Source organism: Ranitomeya variabilis, chromosome 4 (genome assembly GCF_051348905.1).
Source record: "Ranitomeya variabilis isolate aRanVar5 chromosome 4, aRanVar5.hap1, whole genome shotgun sequence".
Taxonomy (NCBI): domain Eukaryota; kingdom Metazoa; phylum Chordata; class Amphibia; order Anura; family Dendrobatidae; genus Ranitomeya; species Ranitomeya variabilis.
In genome coordinates, this window is record NC_135235.1 from 476,661,320 (window position 1) to 476,688,026 (window position 26,707).

The 26,707-nt window shown below is 43.2% G+C and overlaps 1 protein-coding gene across 1 annotated transcript in view; it reads right to left on the bottom strand.

Annotated features, from left to right (window-relative positions):
* Nucleotides 1–12,350, bottom strand: part of ST6GALNAC2 (ST6 N-acetylgalactosaminide alpha-2,6-sialyltransferase 2) — a 161,082-nt gene extending 148,732 nt beyond the window's left edge. The window contains exon 1 of the mRNA XM_077251834.1: nt 12,049–12,350. Coding sequence (XP_077107949.1) covers nt 12,049–12,149 — 101 coding nt within the window. The 5' untranslated portion in view covers nt 12,150–12,350. The remainder of the gene's footprint in view (nt 1–12,048) is intronic.
* Nucleotides 12,351–26,707: the final 14,357 nt, after the last annotated feature.

A 26,707-nucleotide genomic window follows, 5' to 3' on the forward strand; every position in this document is an offset into this window, starting at 1 on the left:
GTTTCCTAGCAGCTATTTTACCATGAAGGCCTGCTGCACAAAGTCTCCTCTTAACAGTTGTTATAAAGATGTGTCTGCTGCTAGAACTCTGTGTGGCATTGACCTGGTCTCTAATCTGAGCTGCTGTTAATCTGCGATTTCTGAGGCTGGTGACTCGGATAAACTTATCCTCAGAAGCAGAGGTGACTCTTGGTCTTCCTTTCCTGGGGCGGTCCTCATGTGAGCCAGTTTCTTTGTAGCGCTTGATGGTTTTTGCCACTGCACTTGGGAACACTTTCAAAGATTTCCCAATTTTTCAGACTGACTGACCTTCATTTCTTAAAGTAATGATGGCCACTCGTTTTTCTTTACTTAGCTGCTTTTTTCTTGCCATAATACAAATTCTAGCAGTCTATTCAGTAGGACTATCAGCTGTGTATCCACCAGACTTCTGCAGAACACAACTGTTGGTCTCAACCCCATTTATAAGGCAAGAAATCCCACTTATTAAACCTGACAGGGCACACCTGAGAATTGAAGACCATTCCCGGTGACTACCTCTTGAAGCTCATCAAGAGAATGCCAACAGTGTGCAAAGCAGTCATCAAAGCAAAAGGTGGCTACTTTGAAGAACCTAGAATATAAGACATAATTTCAGTTGTTTCACACTTTTTTGTTAAGTATATAATTCCACAATTCATAGTTTTGATGCCTTCAGTGTAAATGCACAATTTTCATAGTCATGAAAATGCAGAAAAATCTTTAAATGAGAAGGTGTGTCCAAACTTTTGGTCTGTAGTGTAGTAAAGAGGAATCTATACCAAATCAAGATTTGGTGTGAACAGCATCAATTCTTCTAGGAACATTTGTACACACTCAGGTTTTGTAGAATTATAGTCAGGTTTATGAGTAACAAATTATACCAAACATGTGCTAATGATCATCATTTTCATATGTAGGTTGGATGTAGTCATTAACTGAAGCAGAAGCAGCTGTGTAGGAAGCTTAAAACTGGGTGAGGAAAAGCCAAACACTTCTACAAAGGTGTGGTTGAGGAAGACAGTTTTATGTCACAGGTAGTGATGAGCGAATATACTCGTTGCTCGGGTTTTCCCGGGCACGCTCGGGTGGTCTCCAAGTATTTGTTAGTGTTCGGAGATTTAGTTTTCCTCGCCACTGCTGAATGATTTACGGCTGCTAGCCAGCCTAAGTACATGTGGGGGGTGTCTGGTTGTTAGGGAATCCCCACATGTATTCAAGCTAATAGCTGTAAATCATTCAGCTGAAAACTAAATCTCCGAGCAGTCATAAATACTCAGAGACCACCCGTGCGTGCTCGGGAAACCCGAGCAAAGAGTATACTCACTCATCCCTAGTCACAGGTTGTCCACCATAGAAATACTGAGAACAGCAAGAAGACACAAGGTAGTTATAATGAATTAAGAAGGTCTCTCTCAGGCAAAGATTTCAAAGCAGACTTGGGTGTCATGATATGCTGTTAAAGGTCTTTTGAAGAAGGACCGAAACATGGGCAACATTGAGAACCGTAGATGCAGTGTTGTGACAAGAAAACTTAGTGCAGCAGATAACAGAAACATCATGCAAGTATCTGTTTGAAATCAGAAGATGTTCAGTAGTGTCATCAGCTTAAAAGTGGCAGCAACTAGTGGGACCCAGCTACACTCATCTACTGTAAGTAGAAGTCTGGCCAGAAGTAGTCTTCGTGGAAGAATTGTTCCCAAAATGCATAATTTCTACATGGAAACAAGCCCCGATGCTCAACCAGAGCCTGAGGTATTTTATGCTGTACACAGTACTTATGCATGGCATTGAGTAATCAGCTAGTGCAATTGTTAAATTTTTTTCTATTCCTAGATCTATTGATTAAAGTGTAGTTTGTTCATGGAACAACTCCTTTAACCCCTTCACCCCCAAGGGTGGTTTGCACGTTATGGACCGGGCCAATTTTTACAATTCTGACCACTGTCCCTTTATGAGGTTATAACTCTGGAACGCTTCAACGGATCCTGGTGATTCTGACATTGTTTTCTCGTGACATATTGTACTTCATGATAGTGGTAAAATTTCTTTAATATTACCTGCGTTTATTTGTGAAAAAAATGGAAATTTGGTGAAAATTTTGAAAATTTTGCAATTTTCCAAATTTGAATTTTTATGCAATTAAATCACAGTGATATGTCACACAAAATACTTAATAAGTAACATTTCCCACATGTCTACTTTACATCAGCATCATTTTGGAACCAACATTTTTTTTTGTTAGGGAGTTATAAGGGTTAAAAGTTGACCAGCAATTTCTCATTTTTACAACACCATTTTTTTTTAGGGACGACATCTCATTTGAAGTCATTTTGAGGGGTCTATATGATAGAAAATACCCAAGTGTGACACCATTCTAAAAACTGCACCCCTCAAGGTGCTCAAAACCACATTCAAAAAGTTTATTAACCCTTCAGGTGTTTCACAGGAATTTTTGGAATGTTTAAATAAAAATGAACATTTAACTTTTTTTCACACAAAATTTAATTCAGCTCCAATTTGTTTTATTTTACCAAGGGTAACAGGAGAAAATGGACCCCAAAAGATGTTATACAATTTGTCCTGAGTACGCCGATACCCCATATGTGGGGGTAAACCACTGTTTGGGCGCATGACAGAGCTCGGAAGCGAAGGAGCGCCATTTGACTTTTCAATGCAAAATTGACTGGAATTGAGATGGGACGCCATGTTGCGTTTGGAGAGCCACTGATGTGCCTAATCATTGAAACCCCCCACAAGTGACACCATTTTGGAAAGTAGACCCCCTAAGGAACTTATCTAGAGGTGTGGTGAGCACTTTGACCCACCAAGTGCTTCACAGAAGTTTATAATGCAGAACCGTAAAAATAAAAAATCATATTTTTTCACAAAAATGATTTTTCGCCCCCAATGTTTTATTTTCCCAAGGGTAAGAAAAGAAATTGGACCCCAAAAGTTGTTGTACAATTTGTCCTGAGTACGCTGATACCCCATATGTGGGGGTAAACCACTGTTTGGGCGCATGGGAGAGCTCGGAAGGGAAGGAGCGCCGTTTGACTTTTCACTGCAAAATTGACAGGAATTGAGATGGGACGCCATGTTGCGTTTGGAGAGCCACTGATGTGCCTAAGCATTGAAACCCCCCCACAAGTGACACCATTTTGGAAAGTAGACCCCCTACGGAACTTATCTAGAGGTGTGGTGAGCACTTTGACCCACCAAGTGCTTCACAGAAGTTTATAATGCAGAGCCGTAAAAATAAAACACAAATTTTTTCCCACAAAAATTATATTTTAGCCCCCAGTTTTGTATTTTCCCGAGAGTAACAGGAGAAATTGGACCCAAAAAGTTGTTGTCCAATTTGTCCTGAGTATGCTGATACCCCATATGTGGGGGGGAACCACCGCTTAAGCGCATGGGAGGGCTCGGAATGGATGGAGCGCCATTTGGAATGCAGACTTAGATGGAATGGTCTGCAGGCGTCACACTGCGTTTGCAGAGCCCCTAATGTACCTAAACAGTAAAAAAACCCACAAGTGACACCATTTTGGAAAGTAGACCCCCTAAGGAACTCATCTAGATGTGTTGTGAGAGATTTGAACCCCTAAGTGTTTCACTACAGTTTATAACGCAGAGCCGTGCAAATAAAAAATTTTTTTTTTTCCACAAAAATTATTTTTTAGCCCCCAGTTTTGTATTTTTCCAAGGGTAACAGGAGAAATTAGACCCTATATATTGTTGTCCAATTTGTCCTGAGTATGCTGATACCTGATATCTGGGGGGAACCACCGTTTGAGCGCATGGCAAAGCTCGGAAGGGAAGGAGCATCATTTGCAATGCAGACTTAGATGGATTGGTCTGCAGGCGTCACATTGCGTTTGCAGAGCCCCTAATGTTCCTAAACAGTAGAAACCCCCCACAAGTGACCCAATATTGGAAACTAGACCCCCCAAGGAACTTATCTAGTTGTGTTGTGAGAACTTTGAACCCCCAAGTGTTTCACTACAGTTTATAACGCAGAGCCGTGAAAATAAAAAAATAAAAAATTTCCCCCCAAAATTATTTTTTAGCCCCCAGTTTTGTATTTTCCCAATGGTAACAGGAGAAATTGGACCCCAAAAGTTGTTGTCCAATTTGTCTTGAGTACGCTGATACCCCATATGTGGGGGGGAACCACCGTTTGGGCGCATGGGAGGGCTCGGAAGGGAAGGAGCGCCATTTGGAATGCAGACTTAGATGGAATGGTCTGCAGGCGTCACATTGCGTTTGCAGAGCCCCTAATGTACCTAAACAGTAGAAACCCCCCACAAGTGACACCATTTTGGAAAGTAGACCCCCTAAGGAACTCATCTAGTTGTGTTGTGAGAGCTTTGAACCCCCTAGTGTTTCACTACAGTTTATAACGCAGAGCCATGCAAATAAAAAATATTTTTTTTTTCCACAAAAATTATTTTTTAGCCCCAGTTTTGTATTTTCCCAAGGGTAACAGGAGAAATTGGACCCCAAAAGTTGTTCTCCAATGTGTTCCGAGTACGCTGATACCTCATATGTTGGGGTAAACCCCTGTTTGGGCGCACGGGAGAGCTTGGAAGGGAAGGAGCACTGTTTTACTTTTTCAACGCAGAATTGGCTGGAATTGAAATGGGACGCCATGTCACGTTTGGAGAGCCCCTGATGTGCCTAAACAGTGGAAACCCCCCAATTATAACTGAAACCCTAATCCACACACACCCCTAACCCTAATCCCAACGGTAACCCTAACCACACCTCTAACCCAGACACACCCCTAACCCTAATCCCAACCCTATTCCCAACCGTAAATGTAATCCAAACCCTAACCCTAACTTTAGCCCCAACCCTAACCCTAACTTTAGCCCCAACCCTAAATGTAGCCCTAGCCCTAACCCTAGCCCTAACCCTAGCCCTAACCCTAACCCTAGCCCTAACCCTAATGGGAAAATGGAAATAAATACATTTTTTAAATTTTTTTAATTTTTCCCTAACTAAGGCTACGTTCACATTAGCGTTCTGCGCCGCAGCGTCGCCGCATGCGTCATGCGCCCCTATATTTAACATGGGGGTGCATGGACATGCGTTGCACTTGCGTTTTGCGACGCATGCGTCACTGCGGCGCACGCGTCATGGCGCAGAGGACGCAGCAAGTTGCATTTTTTGTGCGTACAAAATCAAGCAAAAAAAGGACGCATGCGTCGCAAAACGCAGCGTTGTGCATGCGGTGTTCCTGCGTTGTGTGTTGCGTCGCCGACGCTGCGGCGCACAACGCAAATGTGAACGTAGCCTAAGCGGGTGATGAAGGGGGGTTTGATTTACTTTTATAGTGGGTTATTTAGCGGATTTTTATGATTGGCAGCCGTCACACACTGAAAGACACTTTTTATTGCAAAAAATATTTTTTGCGTTACCACATTTTGAGAGCTATAATTTTTCCATATTTGAGTCCACAGAGTCATGTGAGGTCTTGTTTTTTACGGGACGAGTTGACGTTTTTATTGGTAACATGTTCGGGCACGGGAGATTTTTTGATCGCTTTTTATTCCGATTTTTGTGAGGCAGAATGACCAAAAACCAGCTATTCATTAATTTCTTTTGGGGGAGGCGTTTATACCGTTCCGCGTTTGGTGAAATTGATAAAGCAGTTTTATTTTTCGGGTCAGTACGATTACAGTGATATCTCATTTACATCATTTTTTTATGTTTTGGCGCTTTTATACGATAGAAGCTATTTTATAGAAAAAATAATTATTTTGGCATCGCTTTATTCTGAGGACTATAACTTTTTTATTTTTTTGCTGATGATGGTGTATGGCACCTCGATTTTGCGGGACAAGATGACGTTTTCAGCGGTACCATGGTTATTTTTATCTTTTTGATCGCGTGTTATTCCACTTTTTGATTGGCGGTATGAGAATAAAGCGTTGTTTTTTGCCTCGTTTTTTTTTTTTTTTTTTTACGGTGTTCACTGAAGGGGTTAACTAGTTATGTAGTTTTATAGGTGGGGTCGTTACGGACGCGGCGATACTAAATATGTGTACTTTTATTGTTTGATTTTTTTTTTATTTAGATAGAGAAATGTATTTATGGGAATAATTTTATTTATTTATTTATTTATTTAGGAATTTTTTTTTTATTTTTTTTTTTTACACATGTGGACATTTTTTTTAAACTTTTTTACTTTGTCGCAGGGGGGGACATCACAGATCATTGATCTGGCAGTGTGCACAGCACTCTGCCAGATCTGCGATCTGCTGTGCAGGGCTGCAGGCTTACCAAGTGTCTGCACTGAGCAGACACTCGGTAAGCCACCTCCTTCCCTGCAGGACCCGGATGCCGCGGCCATCTTGGATCCTGGACCTGCGGCGAGGAGGGAGGTAGGAGACCCTCGGAGCAACGCGATCACATCGCGTTGCTCCGGGGGTCTCAGGGAAGCACGCAGGGAGCCCCCTCCCTGCGCAATGCTTCCCTATACCGCCGGTACACCGCGATCATGTTTGATCGCGGTGTGCCGGGGGTTAATGTGCCGGGGGCGGTCCGTGACCGCTCCTGGCACATAGTGCCGGATGTCAGCTGCGATAGTCAGCTGACACCCGGCCGCGATCGGCCGCGCTCCCCCCGTGAGCGCGGCCGATCGTGCTGGACGTACTATTCCATCCTTGGGAAGTAGGGCCCACCCCACATGGACGGAATAGTACGTCCAATGACAGAAAGGGGTTAAAGGGGTTTTAACACAAAGTATTTTTTAATTAATAGATCTTGAAATAAAAATAGCTTTCACATTTGGATGTCCTTGCTGTGTACTGTGTAATGGCTGTGTCTGACCCTACAGGAACATGGTCTGATCATACCACAGCTCCTGGGCAGGGGAGGAAGCAAAATAGTATACAGACAGGACAGCATGGGATCACAGCTGATTCTTTTTGTGAGGCGAAACATTTTGCTGCCTGTTTTTAACCAATGTTTTACTTGAAAGAATCAGCTGTGATCCCCTGCTGTCCTGCCTGTATACTCTTTTGTTTCCTCCCCTGCCCAGGAGCTGTGGTATGCTCAGATCATGTCCCTGTACGGTCAGACACGACCAGTACACAGTACACAGCAGGGGCACATTTATAAGATTATCTCAGCACAGGAAACATTTTTGTAAAACCATCCAATTGTGGAATTTAATATTATTCTAAGATCAGTTGATTAAAATGTTGATTAAAATTAACTTGGTTTGCGGGAAAAACCCTTTAAATCATTCGGCATCCATTTAAATGGAATCTGTCACCAAGTTTTTGCTACCTCATCTGAGAGCAGTATGACGTAGGAGTAAAGCCCTGCTTCCAGTTATGTGTCACTTAGTTTACTGGATGCTGCATTTATGATGGAGTCACAGTTTGCTATAGATTAAGCAGTGCTCTGAATGCTAAGCCCTGTTTACCTCTGTCCACACCATTGATTGGCAGCTTTCTATATACACTGTATGTACATTGAGGTCAGCTGACACAAGGTAAGGTTTTAACACTAGAGAGAGGATACCCGATTGGCTACACCTTGTCACAGTGGGATGTCTCTTAATCTTTTTTAATAGTGTTTACTAATTACCCTATGTTATTAACATGTACTATTACTATTTACTTATTTTGTTTGTTTTTTCTTGGGTTTTGTCTGTGGAATGGTAACAGTGTGACCGTGCTCTTAGACACTGCATGTATACCTACTTATGCTCCAGCTCATTTCTTTGGTTATACTGTACATTGACAGAAATCAATCAGTGGTGTCGGTGGGGTTACACAGAGAAGGGTGACTAGATGATACAAGACAGTCCTCTAGTGATAATCTCCTGCTGATAAAATAATGGTTTTATTAAAACATGCAGCCCAGTAATTGGCACATCCCTCGAATCAGTGTACCAGCCCCTACATCGTGCTGCTCTCAGATTACATAGAAAAAATTTGCTGACATACTGACAGATTCCTTTTAACTCATTAAATTTCACTTTTGTGTCTTATAATTAAATAACTGGTTTATTTGGGGTATAGCATATCAACATGTGGCAAATGTTCTTGCAAAACTGTTCCATTCATCTGAATGAACTTTGTAGAAATGTATGGACATGCTTCTATGGAATTGATTGATACGCTTTCAGCTTTCAGATTTTAGAGATAATATCATTGTGTGAATATGCCTTAGGCCGGAGCCACACTACAGCGAGATACGGCCGAGTCTCGCAGGTTAAAAACAAGCTCTGGCATCGGCACTCCGGAGCGGAGCATGCGGCTCCATGTATTGCTATGCGGCCGCATGCTCCGCTCTGGAGTGCCGTTGCCAGAGCTTGGTTTTAACCTGCGAGACTCGGCCGTATCTCGCTGTGTGTGATCCCGGCCTCAATAACAATCTCATACACATTAGAAACCCCATTCAATTAAAAAAATGTAATTTTTATTTGTAAGAAATAGGAAGACGATGGCTTTCTATTATATTGCGCTACTATCCATTCTCTGATTCCTACAACATAGGCATCCTTGCCTTCTCAAAGGACACATTTTGGAAAGATCCCACAAATTGGATCACTTTACATTTAAACATTTTAAACGCATTTCTAGGTAGTTATGGGGATCCTCTCTGATAGAACAGGGAACCTGTCTGCAAGGAAATAATGTTGTATCCAAGAGCGCCATTTAATATCTCAGAGAACGTTCAGCGTAGAGATGTCAGAGTTTATTGATTTTAGACCTTACGGTGTCGTAATGCTGTTTTATTCATACTCAGTCTTGGTAAGACCATCTTGGGCAGAAGTAATCCAAATTATTCATGAGATGCCTCAGTTACATCTCCCGCCTCCTCCACGTGTACGTCCAGCTAAGGCAACATTCCCTAGTAGTGATAAGGGAACGTTCTTGGATAAGGCGTCATCCGAATATCTTGGGCGTGCTCGTATATTATGTTCGAGTCCCCGCGGCTGCATGTCTCATGGCTGTTACATAGCTGCAGGGATTGCCTAACAAACAGGACATCCCTGCATGTGTTGTGTCTGTCTAACAGCCGCGAGCCATGCAGCTGCGGGGACTCGAACATAGTATACGAGCACGCCCAAGGTATTCAGATGTCGCCTTACCCAAGAACGTTCCCTCATCGCTATTCTCTAACAATGCAAAATACTACTGCATAGTCTGCTACAGCATAAGACCCTGGACCCGTAATAACATTTGGTATTGTTAGGTCGTGTAATATTACAAACTTTGTAGAAGTCGATATTCATTTCCACTAGGAAGGTGCTGTCACAACAAGTAGTAACATGTAATCCTGACTTTAAAGAACCTTTCAGTTTTTTCAAGGTAACCTGAGCATGACAATGGAATGTAAGGTGACTGCTGCTCACTAAAAATGAGTATTCAGCTACAGCCACAACCAAAGCCACATTCACACTGCAGGTAAAGAGGCAGTATGTCAACATCTAGGGTCAACTGCAGTTATGTAGTATGCTGTGCAAGGGGTCTGTGGACAGGTCACCATTTTTTCTGTCTGATACATACAGAGAAAAAAATCCCTGTATGCCTCCATATGAAATTGAAGACATATGGATGTAAAGTAGATCCCCAAAGATGTCAATGGGTGTCCCATTATGGCTCCATACAGTTGTTCAATACCGCAATACACCCAACTATAGGGGTTGTCTATCTTTGGAAATATTTTCTCTTAAATGCATATATTTTGGGCTAAAAATCAGTTTTGCAATTGGTTTTCATTAAAACCTTACTGTATTTTGGCTTTTGCAGGCTTTTTGTTTCCCTGGACATTCAACTTTGTTGTAATTTGTGGTCATGAACCAGTTAAGACAAGCTCAGAAAGACAGACAAGTGTTTTAAACTCTCCTGTCAGACCATCAGAACGAGCTCACTGACATATTCTCAGTAAACTCATTGCAGAGACTTATAGAAGACAAACAGTGCAACATTTTTACACTGATTTTAGCCCTAAATACTTGCATTTAAGTAAAAAAAAAAACTCTCCCCAAAGGTGCACAAAACCTATGAAATTTTATGGGCAGTGATGATCCTTCTTCACTCAGAGATATTTATTGACAGGTAAAAATTTGCACCAACTGATATAGTGTTTGAACTTGACTTTTCTTTTTCTTTTTTCAGCCTGTGTCACTTATTTATATATTGTCCATCTGACAGTTGTATGAAAATCTCATGAAATATTCATGTGCATGCAACTGAATGTATTCAATTAGACTGCAACTGTTGAGCTACAGTGGAAATTGGAGCTTTTGGAGTATAAAAACTGTACAAAAAAATGGAGATTAACAGGCTACAGAGAGCTATTAGCACAAGAATGGCTTTGTCCAGGGTGGTCTTCAGGTGAGAAAAAGGCATGTTTTCCATCAGTGACAGTATGGGGGATGGTGGTGGGTCAGGCAGAAGCTGTAAGTGGACGTCATGTCCTGCTTGAACTGAAAGTGGAGTTTCCAGTATTTTTGCATATGAATTGGGAATGATCTAAAATAAAAAAAAATATTACCTACCCAAAATCTCCCATGCCTTCCCACGGTCCTCACTCGTTCCAGAAGTCCCGTACATCAGTTACCAGACCGCTGCAGCCAATAATTGACCTGAGCAGTGTTACTTGCATGTACAAAATAGGCCACTTATTGACCACCGGACTGGCTCATATACGGCAGCCATCACGGAGACCACAGGAGCTGCAGGTCTGAAGCATTGAAGGAGACAAGAGACAAGTAATGCCTTTTAATTTAAGATCATTCTTTACTTCTGGGCAAATTTTCCTAATTTTTGGAAAGTCCATGGAACAGTGGCCCACACAAAAAGAAGTACAAGAACAATATATGGGACCTTTACAGTGCAAGAGCTCATCACTTTGCACCCCTTTATAAGTCTGTCATAGAAGCCAATTGCTGTTTCGGACCTTGAAGGACCCTCTTGACTCTTGGACCCCTGTTTGGCTGCACAGGTTGCACTGCTGTTATGTCCACCCCTGCCCTGTAATATTTATGCGCTATGAGTCTAGGGTATAACTTAATGAGAACCTGCAGGGACTGCACAAGACGCTGGCATTGCCACGTAGATGAGTCCTTAAGCTGGTGATAGGCATGAAATGGACCACTGATGGGTCAAGCTTTATTTTCGGCTAGTGCCACCACAAGCATAGATAAAAAGGTTGTCAGATTTAGCTGGAAGCAGGAAAAAAATGCATAATTAATACCACAAACTTCCGGTCTGACCAGCTCTGACTACAACAAATGTAATGTGGAAACAGAGCGTGCTCTACATAGATACCAACAACATATCAACCAGAAGTGAACAGAACTTTGGGAGCAAGTGAGACCTCACCAGATGCAAAGTTCTCTCCCTTGAAACTTGGCCAAGGCCAATCTAAGGCCAAAAAACATCAATGAGAAAGCCGGATGGTCATGCATAAAATGTTCAGCATCAAAGGTATCATCATGTACCAACGTGACGGTGTCACTACTTGGCGATCATAACTTGGACGCTGAATGTGTATAGATAGGCGAATATTTATAGAAGTGAGATAAACCGCTGCCTTATCAGCTACCTATATCCCACAGAGAGAAGAAAGGAGAAGTTCTAAGGGACATAAGGAAGTGGAGAGAAAAACAGGTAAGAATAGCCAACGGGGAAGACAGTCACACGCAGGAGAGGACTACTGCTCTCCAGACCCATAACTATCGCTGACCCTAGTGTAGATGTCTCGTTGGGGCATCACTCCCTAAGGATTATCTGAGGTCCTATAGGTCTACAGGTAACACATCGTGATATCATATGACGGATGACAAAAGAAACAATTTGAAACGACAAAGACTAAATCAGTCATATTCAATTCTAGGGTAACAAAATTAACTCTCTAAATTTTCGGCAAATTTCTCCACATTTTACTTGCTATTGTTTTACGACCCCAGATCATGGTATCATACCAAAAGACAGATATATATTTCTACTGTATGTGCTCCCTATCATAGGGATGCTCCCAAACCCTCCACATCCTTACCTGTTAGAAGTCACCAAAGAAGTGTAGTAGTGCCCATAGAAGAACGCAGACATTGCCAGCCCCACAATCAGGATCAGGACTTTAAACCAACGGAGACGCATTTAGGAAGAGAAGAAAGAATGAGACTCTGGGGACAAGAGGGGGTGAGTGAAGCTTGAGGTGGGGGTGATGTCTCTCCCTTGTCACAGGATTACAGACAGTAAAAGTAAATCTTCTCACAGACTGTGCTCTAAGACCCTGGATCAAGCCTGCAGTCCACCCTCTAGTAAATGAAGTCACCCACAAGTGCAGGCAACTCATCCAGAAGAGCTGAGTGTGGAACACTAATGTGCTCCCAGCTGGGTGTTCACACACACACACTGATCCCTCCCTCTCACTTCAGCTGCTGCCTAGTGTCACTACTGTGTCACACACAACATTGGACCTGCTCACGCATTGTGGCTTCCAGCTTCTCCAGGTGTCTTCCTGCTCCAGCAGGTGGGACCAGACGAATATTCCCGCTGTGCCGCTTCTTACAGGGATGATGTGGGATAAGCAAGATTAAACAGCGAAGAATAAGGCTATCTTCACAGGCCGAGGAATTTATGAAAACATTTCTGCATCTGTCTCGTTCACTTGAATGGGGCTTGGAGAAATCCACACCCAACTCTGAAGAATGATTATATATAAGAATACAGTTTCTGCAGTTTATTTCTATTAAGTTACAAGATGTTATACATAGCAGTTTCCCCAGCAAGGATTGTCCTCACTTGTGAAGGAAGCAATTTCAGATGTAATAATATATTAGGAAATTAATATTTATGCAGTGCCTTCAAGGTGAAGGCTGGAAATTTGAGCATTAGTAATTACAAGCATCGTCGGAGCTTAAGAATACATGTCTGTTCTCTTCTAGAAACAGCGCCACTCCTGTCTTTAGGTTGTGTCTGATATTGCAGCTAACCTCCATTAAACCTAAAAGGAAGCTTGTCAACCCAGACTGTCAGTATAAGTATAGCCTCGTATGGGATATAGCCACTATAAAAGCTGTACTTTTACTTTTCAAATGACTCCTAGATTCTCAAGAAAATGCTAATATGCTAATTGTAGACATAAAATAAGTACAATGAACAGGACAAGACTACACAGGGGACACGGTGGTCTATAAGGAAAGGGGGAAGGATACAGTGGGTGAAGGTTGAAGCTGCTCATTTGGCAGTGTGGAGGCTGCTGTGTTATTGTAGATTGTAGGCATTTATGAAGAGGCAGAAGATGAGGGAGATTCTATTAATTTGGGGTAATAAATTCTAGAGTATGGAAGAAGTCTTACTAGTTTTGAGAGGCGCAGACAAGAGGTCTTGGGAGGACTAGAAATTTCATGCAGGGAGATTATATGATGTATAGAGAGATGGGTTAAGGAAAGCCTGGTATGTTAATATTATTATTTTGAAGTGAATTCTCTGATTGATGATTGGGAGTTTCCAGAATTCCCATAGAAGTGAATGGAAAGAGCTGCGTACATGGCTGTCAACTCTGCATTTCATTGACTGCCAATGGGATATTCCCACTCTCACAATCGTGCCACCTCCATCTTGCCATATTAGCCATCGTGGCCATCGTATCCAGGTGCAGAATGAATAGGGAGGTGACTATGTACATGTTTATGCTTTTCTCTCTATTCTGTAAGGGAGTTACAGAATTAGCCAATCAAGCACATGTTGTAAGATCAAGCCCATCCAAATAAAAGGAACTGATTTTTAAGAAATGTATGCACCAAATCTGGCTGTAATACTATTGTAGGAACTCTTAAGATTCTGGTAGCATGGGGCAATGAACAGACAGAGACGGGTTTCTTTAGTGCAAAATAGTGTATTTGTAACACAGCAAAAACACACAAACAATATACTGATAACTTGCAATGAAACAAGTCCCTTAGCCATATACAGCAAACAGGAGAGTTCTTAAGGCCCCGTCTCACTTAGCGATTTACCAACGATCACGACCAGCGATATGACCTGGCCGTGATCGTTGGTAAGTCGCTGTGTGGTCGCTGGGGAGCTGTCACACAGACCGCTCTCCCCAGCGACCAACGATCAGGGGAACGACTTCGGCATCGTTGAAACTGTCTTCAACGATGCCGAAGTCCCCCTGCAGCACCCGGGTAACCAGGGTAAACATCGGGTTACTAAGCGCAGGGCCGCGCTTAGTAACCCGATGTTTACCCTGGTTACCAAAAAAAACAAACAGTACATACTCACCTTTCGGTGTCCCTGGCCGTCTGCTTCCTGCTCTGACTGACTGAGATCCGGCCGTACACTGAGAGCAGAGCGCAGCGGTGACGTCACTGCTGTGCTCTCACTTCTCACTGTACGGCCGGCAGTCAGTGAGAGCAGGAAGCAGACGGCCAGGGACCTGACGGACATCAGAAGGCGAGTATGTACTGTTTGTTTTTTTTTACATTTACGCTGGTAACCAGGGTAAACATCGGGTTACTAAGCGCGGCCCTGCGCTTAGTAACCCGATGTTTACCCTGGTTACCAGTGAAGACATCGCTGGATCGGTGTCACACACACCGATTCAGCAATGTCAGCGGGGCCTCAACGACCAAAAAAAGGTCCAGGCCATTCCGACACGACCAGCGATCTCGCAGCAGGGGCCTGATCGCTGGTACGTGTCACACATAGCGAGATCGCTATGGAGGTCGCTGTTGCGTCACAAAACTTGTGACTCAGCAGCGATCTCGCTAGCGATCTCGCTATGTGAGACGGGGCCTTTAGGCCAAAAGTCCTTGGCAAGGTGAGTGAGACGGGTGACGTGCAGATCCAAACACAGCTGGTGCAGAAAGAGTCAAATCCGGGTATGAAGTAAACACAGGGAAGTCCAGAAACAAGTCCTCAGGTTAATCCCAGGTGTGGGACGAACACGGGTAAGTCCAGAAACAAGTTCACAAGTTAATCCCAGGTGTGGGACAAACACAGGTAAGTCCAGAAACAAGTTCATAAGTTTCTCAGTTGTGGCATAAACACGGGTAAGTCCAGAAACAAGTTCACATAAAGAATTATACTGGTGTAATTTCCAGTAGCTCCCACCGGGGGGAGTAAATAAGGATTAAGTAGCAAACACAGTCTAAGTCCAGCAGCAAAGCCCCAAACACAGTTCCAAACAGAGTTCTTACCCGGAGGAGAGAACCAAGGGTTAAGTTCCCAAGCCAACAGACTGAGAGCGTAACTTACATAGGCAGAGAATGTCCAGAGCCACGGGTAGAAGTACAGCAGACAAGCAGCTGAGCTGATGGAGAAACCAAGCAGAATACTCCAGCAGTGAGGCTGACACCTGACCCGGGTTTTAAACAAATGAACAGGAAGTAGGGCAGACAAAAACAGCAAACTCCATCTTAACAAAGGGCAAAAACATTCACAAGGTAACTTGGAAAACCCGGAATACTGACATTACTCCCCCCCCTAGAAACAGCCTCAGGACGATCCTGGACCAGGTTTGCCTGGGTATCTACGATGAAATTGAGCAACCTTCAGGGGAGCATTGATGTTACTTACTGGTTCCCAAGAATCGTTTTCAGGAGAATAACCCTGCCATCTAACCAGATACTGAAGTCGATTCCTATGAAGTCTTGAATCGATAATGTCCTGTACAACAAATTGTTCTTCGCCATCAACCAACACTGGTGGAGGAGGAGGTACGATACGTCCCTGAAATGTGTTGAGAGAGACTGGTTTTAATAAAGAAACATGAAATACTGGGTGTACCTTTAGAGTTCGTGGCAGCTTCAGCCGACAAGCAACAGAGCTCACAATCCCAGTGATCTTGAATGGACCAATGAACTTCTGCCCCAGCTTCTGCGAAGGAACACCCAATTTTAGATTCTTGGTAGACAACCAAACCGAGTCTCCTACCTTATACATGGGTTCCGGTTTCCGGAATCTATCAGCCGACTTCTTGTAACGCTCCTGTGCTGCGGTCAGGGAGTCTTTCAAAACTTCAAGATTACGTTGCAACACTGCCACTCTGTCTTGAACTGCTGGTACCGAAGTAGCAACCGGAGACCTAGGCAAAATATTTGGATGATATCCCAAATTGGTGAAAAAAGGCGTTACCTTCGTGGAACTGCTCTGTGAGTTGTTATACGAGAATTCCGCTAACGGAAGAAGCTTCAGCCAATCATCCTGCAAATGACTGACGTAACAGCGTAGATATTGCTCCAAGGTTTGATTGGTTCGTTCGGTTTGCCCATTGGTCTGAGGATGGTATGCAGAAGACAAGCAAACATTAATGTGGAGTGCAGAACAAAATCCTTTCCAAAACCTAGAGGTAAATTGTATTCCCCGGTCAGAGATGATCTCATCTGGTACCCCATGCAGCCGGAAAACATTCTGGATAACCAGATCCACTGTCTCTGTGGCTGAGGGAAGACCACTGCAAGGAATAAAATGAGCAGCCTTTGTTAGACGGTCCACTACCACCAGAATAGTATTCTTACCGCCGGAGGTGGGTAACTCCACAATAAAATCCATCGAAATAGACCCCCAAGGACGAGATGGTACGGGTAGTGGTTTAAGAAGGCCAGTAGGTGAAACACGAGGAACTTTGTACCGGGCACAAACCTCACAAGAGCGGACATAGTCATTCACATCCTTCAAACAGGTAGGCCACCAGAAAAAACGGCTTAAAAATTCCTGCGTCTTCTGTACCCCCCGATGACCAGCCAATACGGAGTCATGGACCAATTTGAGAATTCGAAGTCTCACAGCCTCAGGGACATAAATACAGCGATCTCTAAGCCATACACCATTCTGTAAGACAAGATTCACATTGTCAGGTGGGGCAGCAAGAAATACGTCACCATCATAGGCCAGCTTGATCTCCTCCCACAGGTCCCGGTCCTGGAGCACTCCTATGAAATTGGCATCCGACAAGATGGTCTTAGACGGGGTCCCAGGCACGGAGTCCATCGTGTGGATTCGGGATAGTGCATCGGCTTTCCCATTACGTGAACCTGGGCGGTACGAGATGACAAAATCAAACTGGTTTAGGAACAAACTCCACCTAGCTTGTCGAGGAGAGAGACATCTGGCGGACTTGAGGAATTCCAGATTACGGTGGTCTGTGAGCACCACTACCTGTTGAGTTGCTCCCTGCAAATGGTGTCTCCATTCCTTAAAAGCGGAAATGATTGCCAAAAGTTCCTTATCTGCAATATCATAGTTCAGTTCAGCAGATGATAACCTGCGAGAAAAGAAGGCACACGGGTGCAGCAAACCTTTATCTCCGGTTCGTTGTGAGAGGATTGCTCCCAGTGCACAGTCAGAAGCGTCCACCTCCACGACAAAAGGCAGTGCAGGGTCCGGGTGTGTCAATATCGGAGCCGTGGTAAAACAAACCTTTAGGCGATCAAAGGCTTCCTGGGCTTGCGAAGACCATGCAAACTTCCTCCCCTTCTTAGTGAGGAGAGTGATGGGACGGACAATTTCCGAAAAATTTCGGATGAAACGTCTATAAAAGTTAGCAAAGCCAATGAATCTTTGTACCTCTTTGACGTTTCCTGGTACCGGCCAATCTATGATCGCCTGGATCTTGCTGGACTCCATATTCAATCCCTGGGGAGAAATAACATAGCCTAAAAATTGAATTTTGGAGCAATGAAATTCACACTTTTCGAGTTTGATATACAGATGGTTGTCTCTCAAACGTCTGAGCACGGTCTTGACATGTTCCTGGTGTTCCTGTAGGGAATCAGAGAAAATCAAGATGTCATCCAGGTAAATGACTACATAATGATCCAGTAAATCCCTGAAAATATCGTTGGCCAAGTGTTGGAAAGCAGCAGGAGCATTACAGAGTCCGAATGGCATCACTAAATATTCAAAATGTCCATACCGACATCTGAAAGCTGTTTTCCATTCATCTCCGGGACATATACGGAGTAAATTATATGCTCCGCGAAGATCTAATTTGGTGAATATTTTAGCTTGGCGAACTCTCTCCAACAATTCAGGAATTAACGGCAACGGGTACCTGTTACGGATGGTTACCTTGTTTAGCTCCCGATAGTCAATACACGGTCTTAGAGTGCCATCTTTTTTCTTTACAAAGAATATGGGAGCGCCCGCTGGTGAAGAAGATGGTCGGATAAACCCCTTGGCTAAATTCTCGTCTATATACTCCCGTAATGTCTTTAATTCTGGAGCTGCCAACGGGTAAACATGGCCGAAAGGAATCGCTGCCCCGGGAAGTAGCTCTATGGGGCAGTCATATGGTCTGTGTGGAGGGAGTTGATCTGCCTTCCTCTTGTCACAAATGTCTGAAAATTCCTGGTAAACCAGAGGGAGAGTAGATACCTGTTTCGTTTCCTCCAAATTCTGGGTAACTGGAGCCATTACCTGTGGACTGATGGTAGAGCTACACTTCGGAAGGAAGGATATCTCCTTAGTTTCCCAATTGATGTTTGGATTCTGTGACCGTAACCAGGGAATTCCTAAAATTACAGGAAAATGAGGAGAAGATATTAGCATAAATGATAGGGTTTCCAGATGGTCTGGTTCCATCTTACACTTCAGAAGCACCGTCTCCCGGTCTACTGGCCCAGAAACTAACGGAGAACCATCCACCGTTTCCATGGTGACTGGTGAGGCTCTTAGCTGTGTCTTAATACCATGTTCCCTGGCAAAAGAAGAATCCATGAAATTTCCACCTGCTCCAGAATCTATCATAGCAGAACTTGTTATCCACTGTCCCTCCCACAGAATCTGAATAGGAAGAGAACAATGTGAGTATTTCTCCCCTTGATCCTTAGGGGAAGTCGACATCACTGTTAGGGGAACCACAGCATCTAGATGTAAACTGGTCTCCGAAACTTCTGACTCAGTGTCCGTATTGTCATAATCCCCTACTGCCGCCAATACCTTGTTAGGTCGCCTGGGACATTTAGGACAATTAATAAGGAAATGATCTGATTGGCCACAGTAAAAGCATAAGCGTTCTCGAAAGCGATATTCACGGCGTTCATTACTTTCACGTTTTTGTAGTGAGTCCACTTGCATCGGCACCTCCTCAGCTTCCCGCGGGTTCTTACTGGTAGTTTCCCTAGACGGAAGAGTAAAATTAGTGATGCGATTTACAGCTGCCCATTTCTCCTGTCTGCGTTCAGTTAGGCGTATATCAATACGCACACAGTGTTGTAAGAATAACTCATACTCCTGTGGAGATTCTGAGCGAGCTAGCTCATCCTTGATTGTACTGGACAACCCTTTCCTGAAAATTGGTAACAAAGCATTTTCATCCCAATTGGTATCCACTACTAACCTCTTAAATTCAGTAATATACTCTATGACTGAACGTTTCCCCTGGCGTAAGGAAAGCAAGGATTTTTCAGCGGAGGCACGGCGGTTGGGATCATCAAACATTTGCGCCATAGCTGCCAGAAAATCATCCAAATTATTTAGACGGACATCGCGACTTTCTACCATAGGATTTGCCCAAGCCAGTGCCCGTGATGTCAACAACATAATAATACATAGTACCTTAGATCTATCAGACTGATAGTAGGAGGCATGTACATCAAAAAATAATATACATTGATTTACAAACCCACGGAATTGACTTCGGTCACCACTAAACCGAAAAGGAGGCAATTTAGGCATACTGGTAGGTGGTGCATGCTGAGCAGGTGGTGTGACCTGAGCCTCTACCTGGGTACGTAAATCTTGAAGAGCCTGACCAAACACCTGCGCATTATGGTTAGCTCGGGAGTCCATGTCTCTGATCTTATTTTGCATAGCTACCACCTCCTGCTGCAAGGAGTTAATCATAGCAAACATCTTGTCTACCCGTGTCTCTGTCATTGCTCCAGCAGAATCCTTTTTAAGGCTGGAGTATCCTGTAATACTATTGTAGGAACTCTTAAGATTCTGGTAGCATGGGGCAATGAACAGACAGAGACGGGTTTCTTTAGTGCAAAATAGTGTATTTGTAACACAGCAAAAACACACAAACAATATAATGATAACTTGCAATGAAACAAGTCCCTTAGCCATATACAGCAAACAGGAGAGTTCTTAGGCCAAAAGTCCTTGGCAAGGTGAGTGAGACGGGTGACGTGCAGATCCAAACACAGCTGGTGCAGAAAGAGTCAAATCCGGGTATGAAGTAAACACAGGGAAGTCCAGAAACAAGTCCTCAGGTTAATCCCAGGTGTGGGACGAACACGGGTAAGTCCAGAAACAAGTTCACAAGTTAATCCCAGGTGTGGGACGAACACAGGTAAGTCCAGAAACAAGTTCATAAGTTTCTCAGTTGTGGCATAAACACGGGTAAGTCCAGAAACAAGTTCACATAAAGAATTATACTGGTGTAATTTCCAGTAGCTCCCACCGGGGGGAGTAAATAAGGATTAAGTAGCAAACACAGTCTAAGTCCAGCAGCAAAGCCCCAAACACAGTTCCAAACAGAGTTCTTACCCAGAGGAGAGAACCAAGGGTTAAGTTCCCAAGCCAACAGACTGAGAGCGTAACTTACATAGGCAGAGAATGTCCAGAGCCACGGGTAGAAGTACAGCAGACAAGCAGCTGAGCTGATGGAGAAACCAAGCAGAATACTCCAGCAGTGAGGCTGACACCTGACCCGGGTTTTAAACAAATGAACAGGAAGTAGGGCAGACAAAAACAGCAAACTCCATCTTAACAAAGGGCAAAAACATTCACAAGGTAACTTGGAAAACCCGGAATACTGACACTGGCGTGTGTTGTGAATTTGGTTTCTGGGCTCCCCCGGTGGTCACTGGTGGTACTGAACTTGTGTGCTTCATCGCCTCTGTTCACCTGTTTCCATCAGGATGTGGGAGTTGTCTATTTAGCCTTGCTCCTCAGTCATTTCTATGCCGGCCAACAATGTTACCAGAAGCCTTTCTGTTGCATGTTCCTGCTCCTAGACTACTATCAGCTAAGTTGGACTTGTAGTCCTAAGTTTGTTTTGCATTTTTGTTCCAGTTCTCTGTGATTGTTTATTTCTGAGGCTGGAAGCTCTTGTGAGCTGGAATTGCCACTCTGGTGTCATGAGTTGATATTAGAGTCTTAAAGTAATTCCAGGATGGTGTTTTGAAAGGGTTTTCAGCTGACTGTGAAGTTCCCTTTTCTGTCTTCCTACTATCTAGTAAGCGGACCTCAATTTGCTAAACCTATCTTCATACTTCGTATGTCAATTTCCTCTGAAATCACCGACAATATATGTGGGGGCTACTGTCTGCCTTTTGGGGAAAATTTCTCTAGAGGTAAGCCAGGTCTGTATTTTCCTCTGCTAGGGTCAGTCAGTTCTCCGGCTGGCGCTGGGCGTCTAGGGATAAAACGTAGGCACGCTACCCGGCCACTGTTATTTGTGCGGTAGGTTTAGCTCACAGTCAGCTCGAGTTCCCATCTTCCAAGAGCTAGTCCTTTTTGTATGCTTTACTACGTTCTCTTGCCATTGAGAACCATGACAGGCGTGTGTGTGAATATGCCCTTTCAGACAACACGCCATCTAATGCATTGGATTAGGACAGCTGCAGGCAGTATTACACCCCAATATATTGCTATAGAATAAGAAACAATATAATTCCCATCATCATTTAGTATTGGTTGAACTAATTTGGGCATATATACAGTACGTGCTTCTCACAAAATTAGAATATCATCAAAAAGTTAATTCGTTTCAGTTCTTCAATACAAAAAGTGACACTCATATATTATATAGAGTCATTACAAACCGAGTGATCTATTTCACGAGTCTATTTGTGTTAATGTTGATGATTATGGCTTACAGCCAATGAAAACCCAAAAGTCATTATCTCAGTAAATTAGAATACTTTATAACACCAGCTTGAAAAAATATTTTTTAATCTGAAATGTTGGCCTACTGAAATGTGCGTTCAGTAAATGCACTCAATACTTGGTTGGGGCTCCTTTTGCATGAATTACTGCATCAATGCGTCGTGGCATGGAGGTGATCAGTTTGTGGCACTGCTGAGGTGTTATAGAAGCCCAGGTTGCTTTGATAGCAGCCTTCAGCTCATCTGCATTGTTGGGTCTGGTGTCTCTCATCTTCCTCTTGACAATACCCCATAGATTCTCTATGGGGTTAAGGTCAGGCGAGTTTGCTGGTCAATCAAGCACAGTGATACTGTTGTTTTTAAACCAGGTATTGGTACTTTTGGCAGTGTGGACAGGTGCCAAGTCCTGCTGGAGAATGAAATTTCCATCTCCAAAAAGCTTGTCGGCAGAAGGAAGCATGAAGAAGTGCTCTAAAATTTCCTGGTAGATGGCTGCACTGACTTTGGTCTTGATAAAACACAGTGGACCTACACCAGCAGATGACATGGCTCCCCAAACCATCACTGATTGTGGATACTTCACACTAGACCTCAAGTAGCTTGGATTGTGGCCTCTCCACTCTTCCTCCAGAATCTGGGACCTTGATTTCCAAAAGAAATGCAACATTTTCTTTCATCTGAAAACAACATCTTGGATCACTGAGCAACAGTCCAGTTCTTTCTCTCTTTTGCCCAGGTGAGACGCTTCTGGCGTTGTCTATTTGTCATGAGTGGCTTGTTACAACGAATGCGACACTTGTAGCCCATGTCCTGGATACGTCTGTGTGTGGTGACTCTTGAAGCCGTAACTCCAATCCACTCCTTGTGAATCTCCCCCAAATTTTGGAATGGCCTTTTATTAACAATCCTTTAAAAGCTGTGGTTATCCCGGTTGCTTGTCCACCTTTTTTCCTACCACACTTTTTCCTTCCACTCAATTTTCCATTAATGTGCTTGGATACAGCACTCTGTGAACAGCCAGCTTCTTTAACAATGTCCTTTTGTGGCTTACCCTCCTTGTGGAGTGTGTCAATGACTGCCTTCTGGACACCTGTTAAGTCAGCAGTCTTCCTCATGATTGTGAAGCCTACTCAAACAGACTAAGGGACCTTTATAAATGCTTTGAAAGCCTTTGCAGGTGATTTTTGTTAATTATTCTAATTTACTGAGATAATGACTTCTGGGTTTTCATTGGCTGTAAGCCATAATCATCAACATTAACTGAAATAAACACTTGAAATAGATCACTCTGTTTATAACGACTCTATATAATATATGAGTTTCACTTTTTGTATTGAAGAACAGAAATAAATTAACTTTTTGCTGATATTCTAATTTTGTGAGAAGCACCTGTACCTTATGTGATGGTGCTTCCTCTCCACTATAAAATATATGAAGTAAACTTGCTTTTGCTCAGCTCCATGTAGTATTTTTATTTCTTACTAGCTGTACTACCCGGCTTCGCCCGGGTTAATGACTGCTGTTAGCAAAATAGAATGTGTTAACAAAAATTTATTCTGCACACAAAAACCACAAAACAAATAGATAGAAATGTAATTATTAAAAGGCAAAAACTAAGCTAATAGAAGCATTTCACAACATATATTAGCTTTGTTATACTGAGAATGTCTTTGTTGCCTATATTAACCAATCAGAGCTCAGGTTAATTAACTGTAGCAAAATAGAAGCTGAGCTGTGATTGGTTGCTATTGGCAGCCTGATAAATCCCCAGCCAACAGGAAGCCCTCCCCCCTGGCAGTATATATTAGCTCACACATACACATAATAGACAGGTCATGTGACTGACAGCTGCCGTATTTCCTATATGGTACATTTGTTGCTCTTGTAGTTTGTCTGCTTATTAATCAGATTTTTATTTTTGAAGGACAATACCAGACTTGTGTGTGTTTTAGGGCGAGTTTCATGTGTCAAGTTGTGTGTGTTGAGTTGCGTGTGGTGACATGCGTGTAGCGACTTTTGTGAGATGAGTTTTGTGTGGCGACATGCGTGTAGCAACTTTTTGTGTGTCGAGTTGCATGTGACAGGTTAGTGTAGCAAGTTGTGTGCAGCAAGATTTGTGCATGGCGAGTTTTGCGCGTGGCGAGTTTTATGTGTGGTGCGTTTTGAGTATGTGCAAGTTTTGTGTGAGGCAACTTTTGCATGTGGTGCAACTTTTGTACATGTGGCAATTTTTCTGTGTGTGCAAGTTTTGCATGAGGTGAGTTTTCCATGAGGTGAGTTTTGCACGTGCGGCGAGTTTTGCGTGAGCCTAGTTTTGCATATGGCGAGTTTTGCATGTAGCGAGTTTTGCGCGTTGCGAGTTTTGAGTGGTGACTTTTGTGTTTCGACTTTTATGTGGCGAGGTTGGTGTGTGTGTGGTGAAATGTGTGCTGAGGGTGGTATATGTGTTCAAGCACGTGGTAGTGTGTGGCGCATTTTGTGTTTGTGTTCATATCCCCGTGTGTGGTGAGTATCCCATGTCGGGGCCCCACCTTAGCAACTGTACGGTATATACTCTTTGGCGCCATCGCTCTCATTCTTTAAGTCCTCATTGTTCACATCTGGCAGCTGTCAATTTTCCTCCAACACTTTTCCCTTCACTTTTTCCCCATTATGTAGATAGGGGCAAAATTGTTTGGTGAATTGGAACGCGCGGGGTTAAAATTTCACCTCACAACATAGCCTATGACGCTCTCGGGGTCCAGACGTGTGACGGTGCAAAATTTTGTGGCTGTAGCTGCGACGGTGCAGATGCCAATCCCGGACATACACACATACATACATACACACATTTAGCTTTATATATTAGATATACCTGTATGTAATCTCCTGTATATAGTATATACCTGTGTGTCATCTCACCTATATATAGTATATATCTGTGTGTCATCTCCTCCTGTATATAGTATATACCTGTATGTCATCTCCTCCTATACATAGCATATACCTGTACGTCATCTCCTCCTGTATATACTATATACCTGTAGGTAATCTGCTCCTGTATATAGTATATACCTGTGTGTCATCTCCTCCTGTATATAGTATATACCTGTGTGTCATCTCCCCTGTAAATAGTATATACCTGTGTGTCATCTCCTCCTGTATATAGTATATATCTGTATGTCATCTCCTCCTGTATTAGACCTCATTCACACGTTATTTGGTCAGTATTTTTACCTCAGCATTTGTAAGCTAAATTGGCAGCCTGATAAATCCCCAGCCAACAGTAAGCCCACCCCCTGGCAGTATATATTAGCTCACACATACACATAATAGACTGGTCATGTGACTGACAGCTGCCGGATTCCTATATGGTACATTTGTTGCTCTTGTAGTTTGTCTGCTTATTAATCAGATTTTTATTTTTGAAGGATAATACCATACATGTGTGTGTTTTAGGGCGAGTTTCGTGTGTCAAATTGTGTGTGTTGAGTTGCGTGTGGCGACATGCATGTAGGGACTTTTGTGAGATGAGTTTTGTGTGGCGACATGCGTGTAGCAACTTTTTGTGTGTCGAGTTGCATGTGACAGGTTAGTGTAGCAAGTTGTGTGCAGCAAGTTTTGCGCATGGCGAGTTTTGCGCGTGGCGAGTTTTATGTGTGGTGCCTTTTGAGTATGTGCAAGTTTTGTGTGAGGCAACTTTTGCATGTGTTGCAACTTTTGTGCATGTGGCAATTTTTCTGCGTGTGGCAATTTTTCTGCGTGTGCAAGTTTTGCGTGTGGCGAGTTTTCCATGAGGTGAGTTTTGCACGTGTGGCGAGTTTTGCATGTGGAGAGTTTTGCGCGTGGCGAGTTTTGAGCGGCGACTTTTGTGTTTCTACTTTTATGTGGCGAGGTTGGTGTATGTGTGGTGAAATGTGCACTGAGGGTGGTATATATGTTCGAGCACGTGGTAGTGTGTGGCGCATTTTGTGTGTGTGTTCATATCCCCGTGGTGGTGTGGTGATTATCCCATGTTGGGGCCCCACCTTAGCAACTGTACAGTATATACTCTTTGGCGCCATCGCTCTCATTCTTTAAGTCCCCCTTGTTCACATCTGGCAGCTGTTAATTTGCCTCCAACACTTTTCCTTTCATTTTTTTCCCCATTATGTAGATAGGGGCAAAATTGTTTGGTGAATTGGAAAGCGCGGGGTTAAAATTTCACCTCACAACATAGCCTATGACGCTCTAGGGGTCCAGACGTGTGACTGTGCAAAATTTTGTGGCTGTAGCTGCGACGGTTCAGATGCCAATCCCGGACATACATACATACACACACACATACACACATTCAGCTTTATATACAGGTCCTTCTCAAAAAATTAGCATATAGTGTTAAATTTCATTATTTACCATAATGTAATGATTACAATTAAACTTTCATATATTATAGATTCATTATCCACCAACTGAAATTTGTCAGGTCTTTTATTGTTTTAATACTGATGATTTTGGCATACAACTCCTGATAACCCAAAAAACCTGTCTCAATAAATTAGCATATCAAGAAAAGGTTCTCTAAACGACCTATTACCCTAATCTTCTGAATCAACTAATTAACTCTAAACACATGCAAAAGATACCTGAGGCTTTTAAAAACTCCCTGCCTGGTTCATTACTCAAAACCCCCATCATGGGTAAGACTAGCGACCTGACAGATGTGGTGGTAAGACCCAGAAAGAAATTTCTCAACAAATAGGCTGTTCCCAGAGTGCTGTATCAAGGCACCTCAATGGTAAGTCTGTTGGAAGGAAACAATGTGGCAGAAAACGCTGTACAACGAGAAGAGGTGACCGGACCCTGAGGAAGATTGTGGAGAAGGACCGATTCCAGACCTTGGGGAACCTG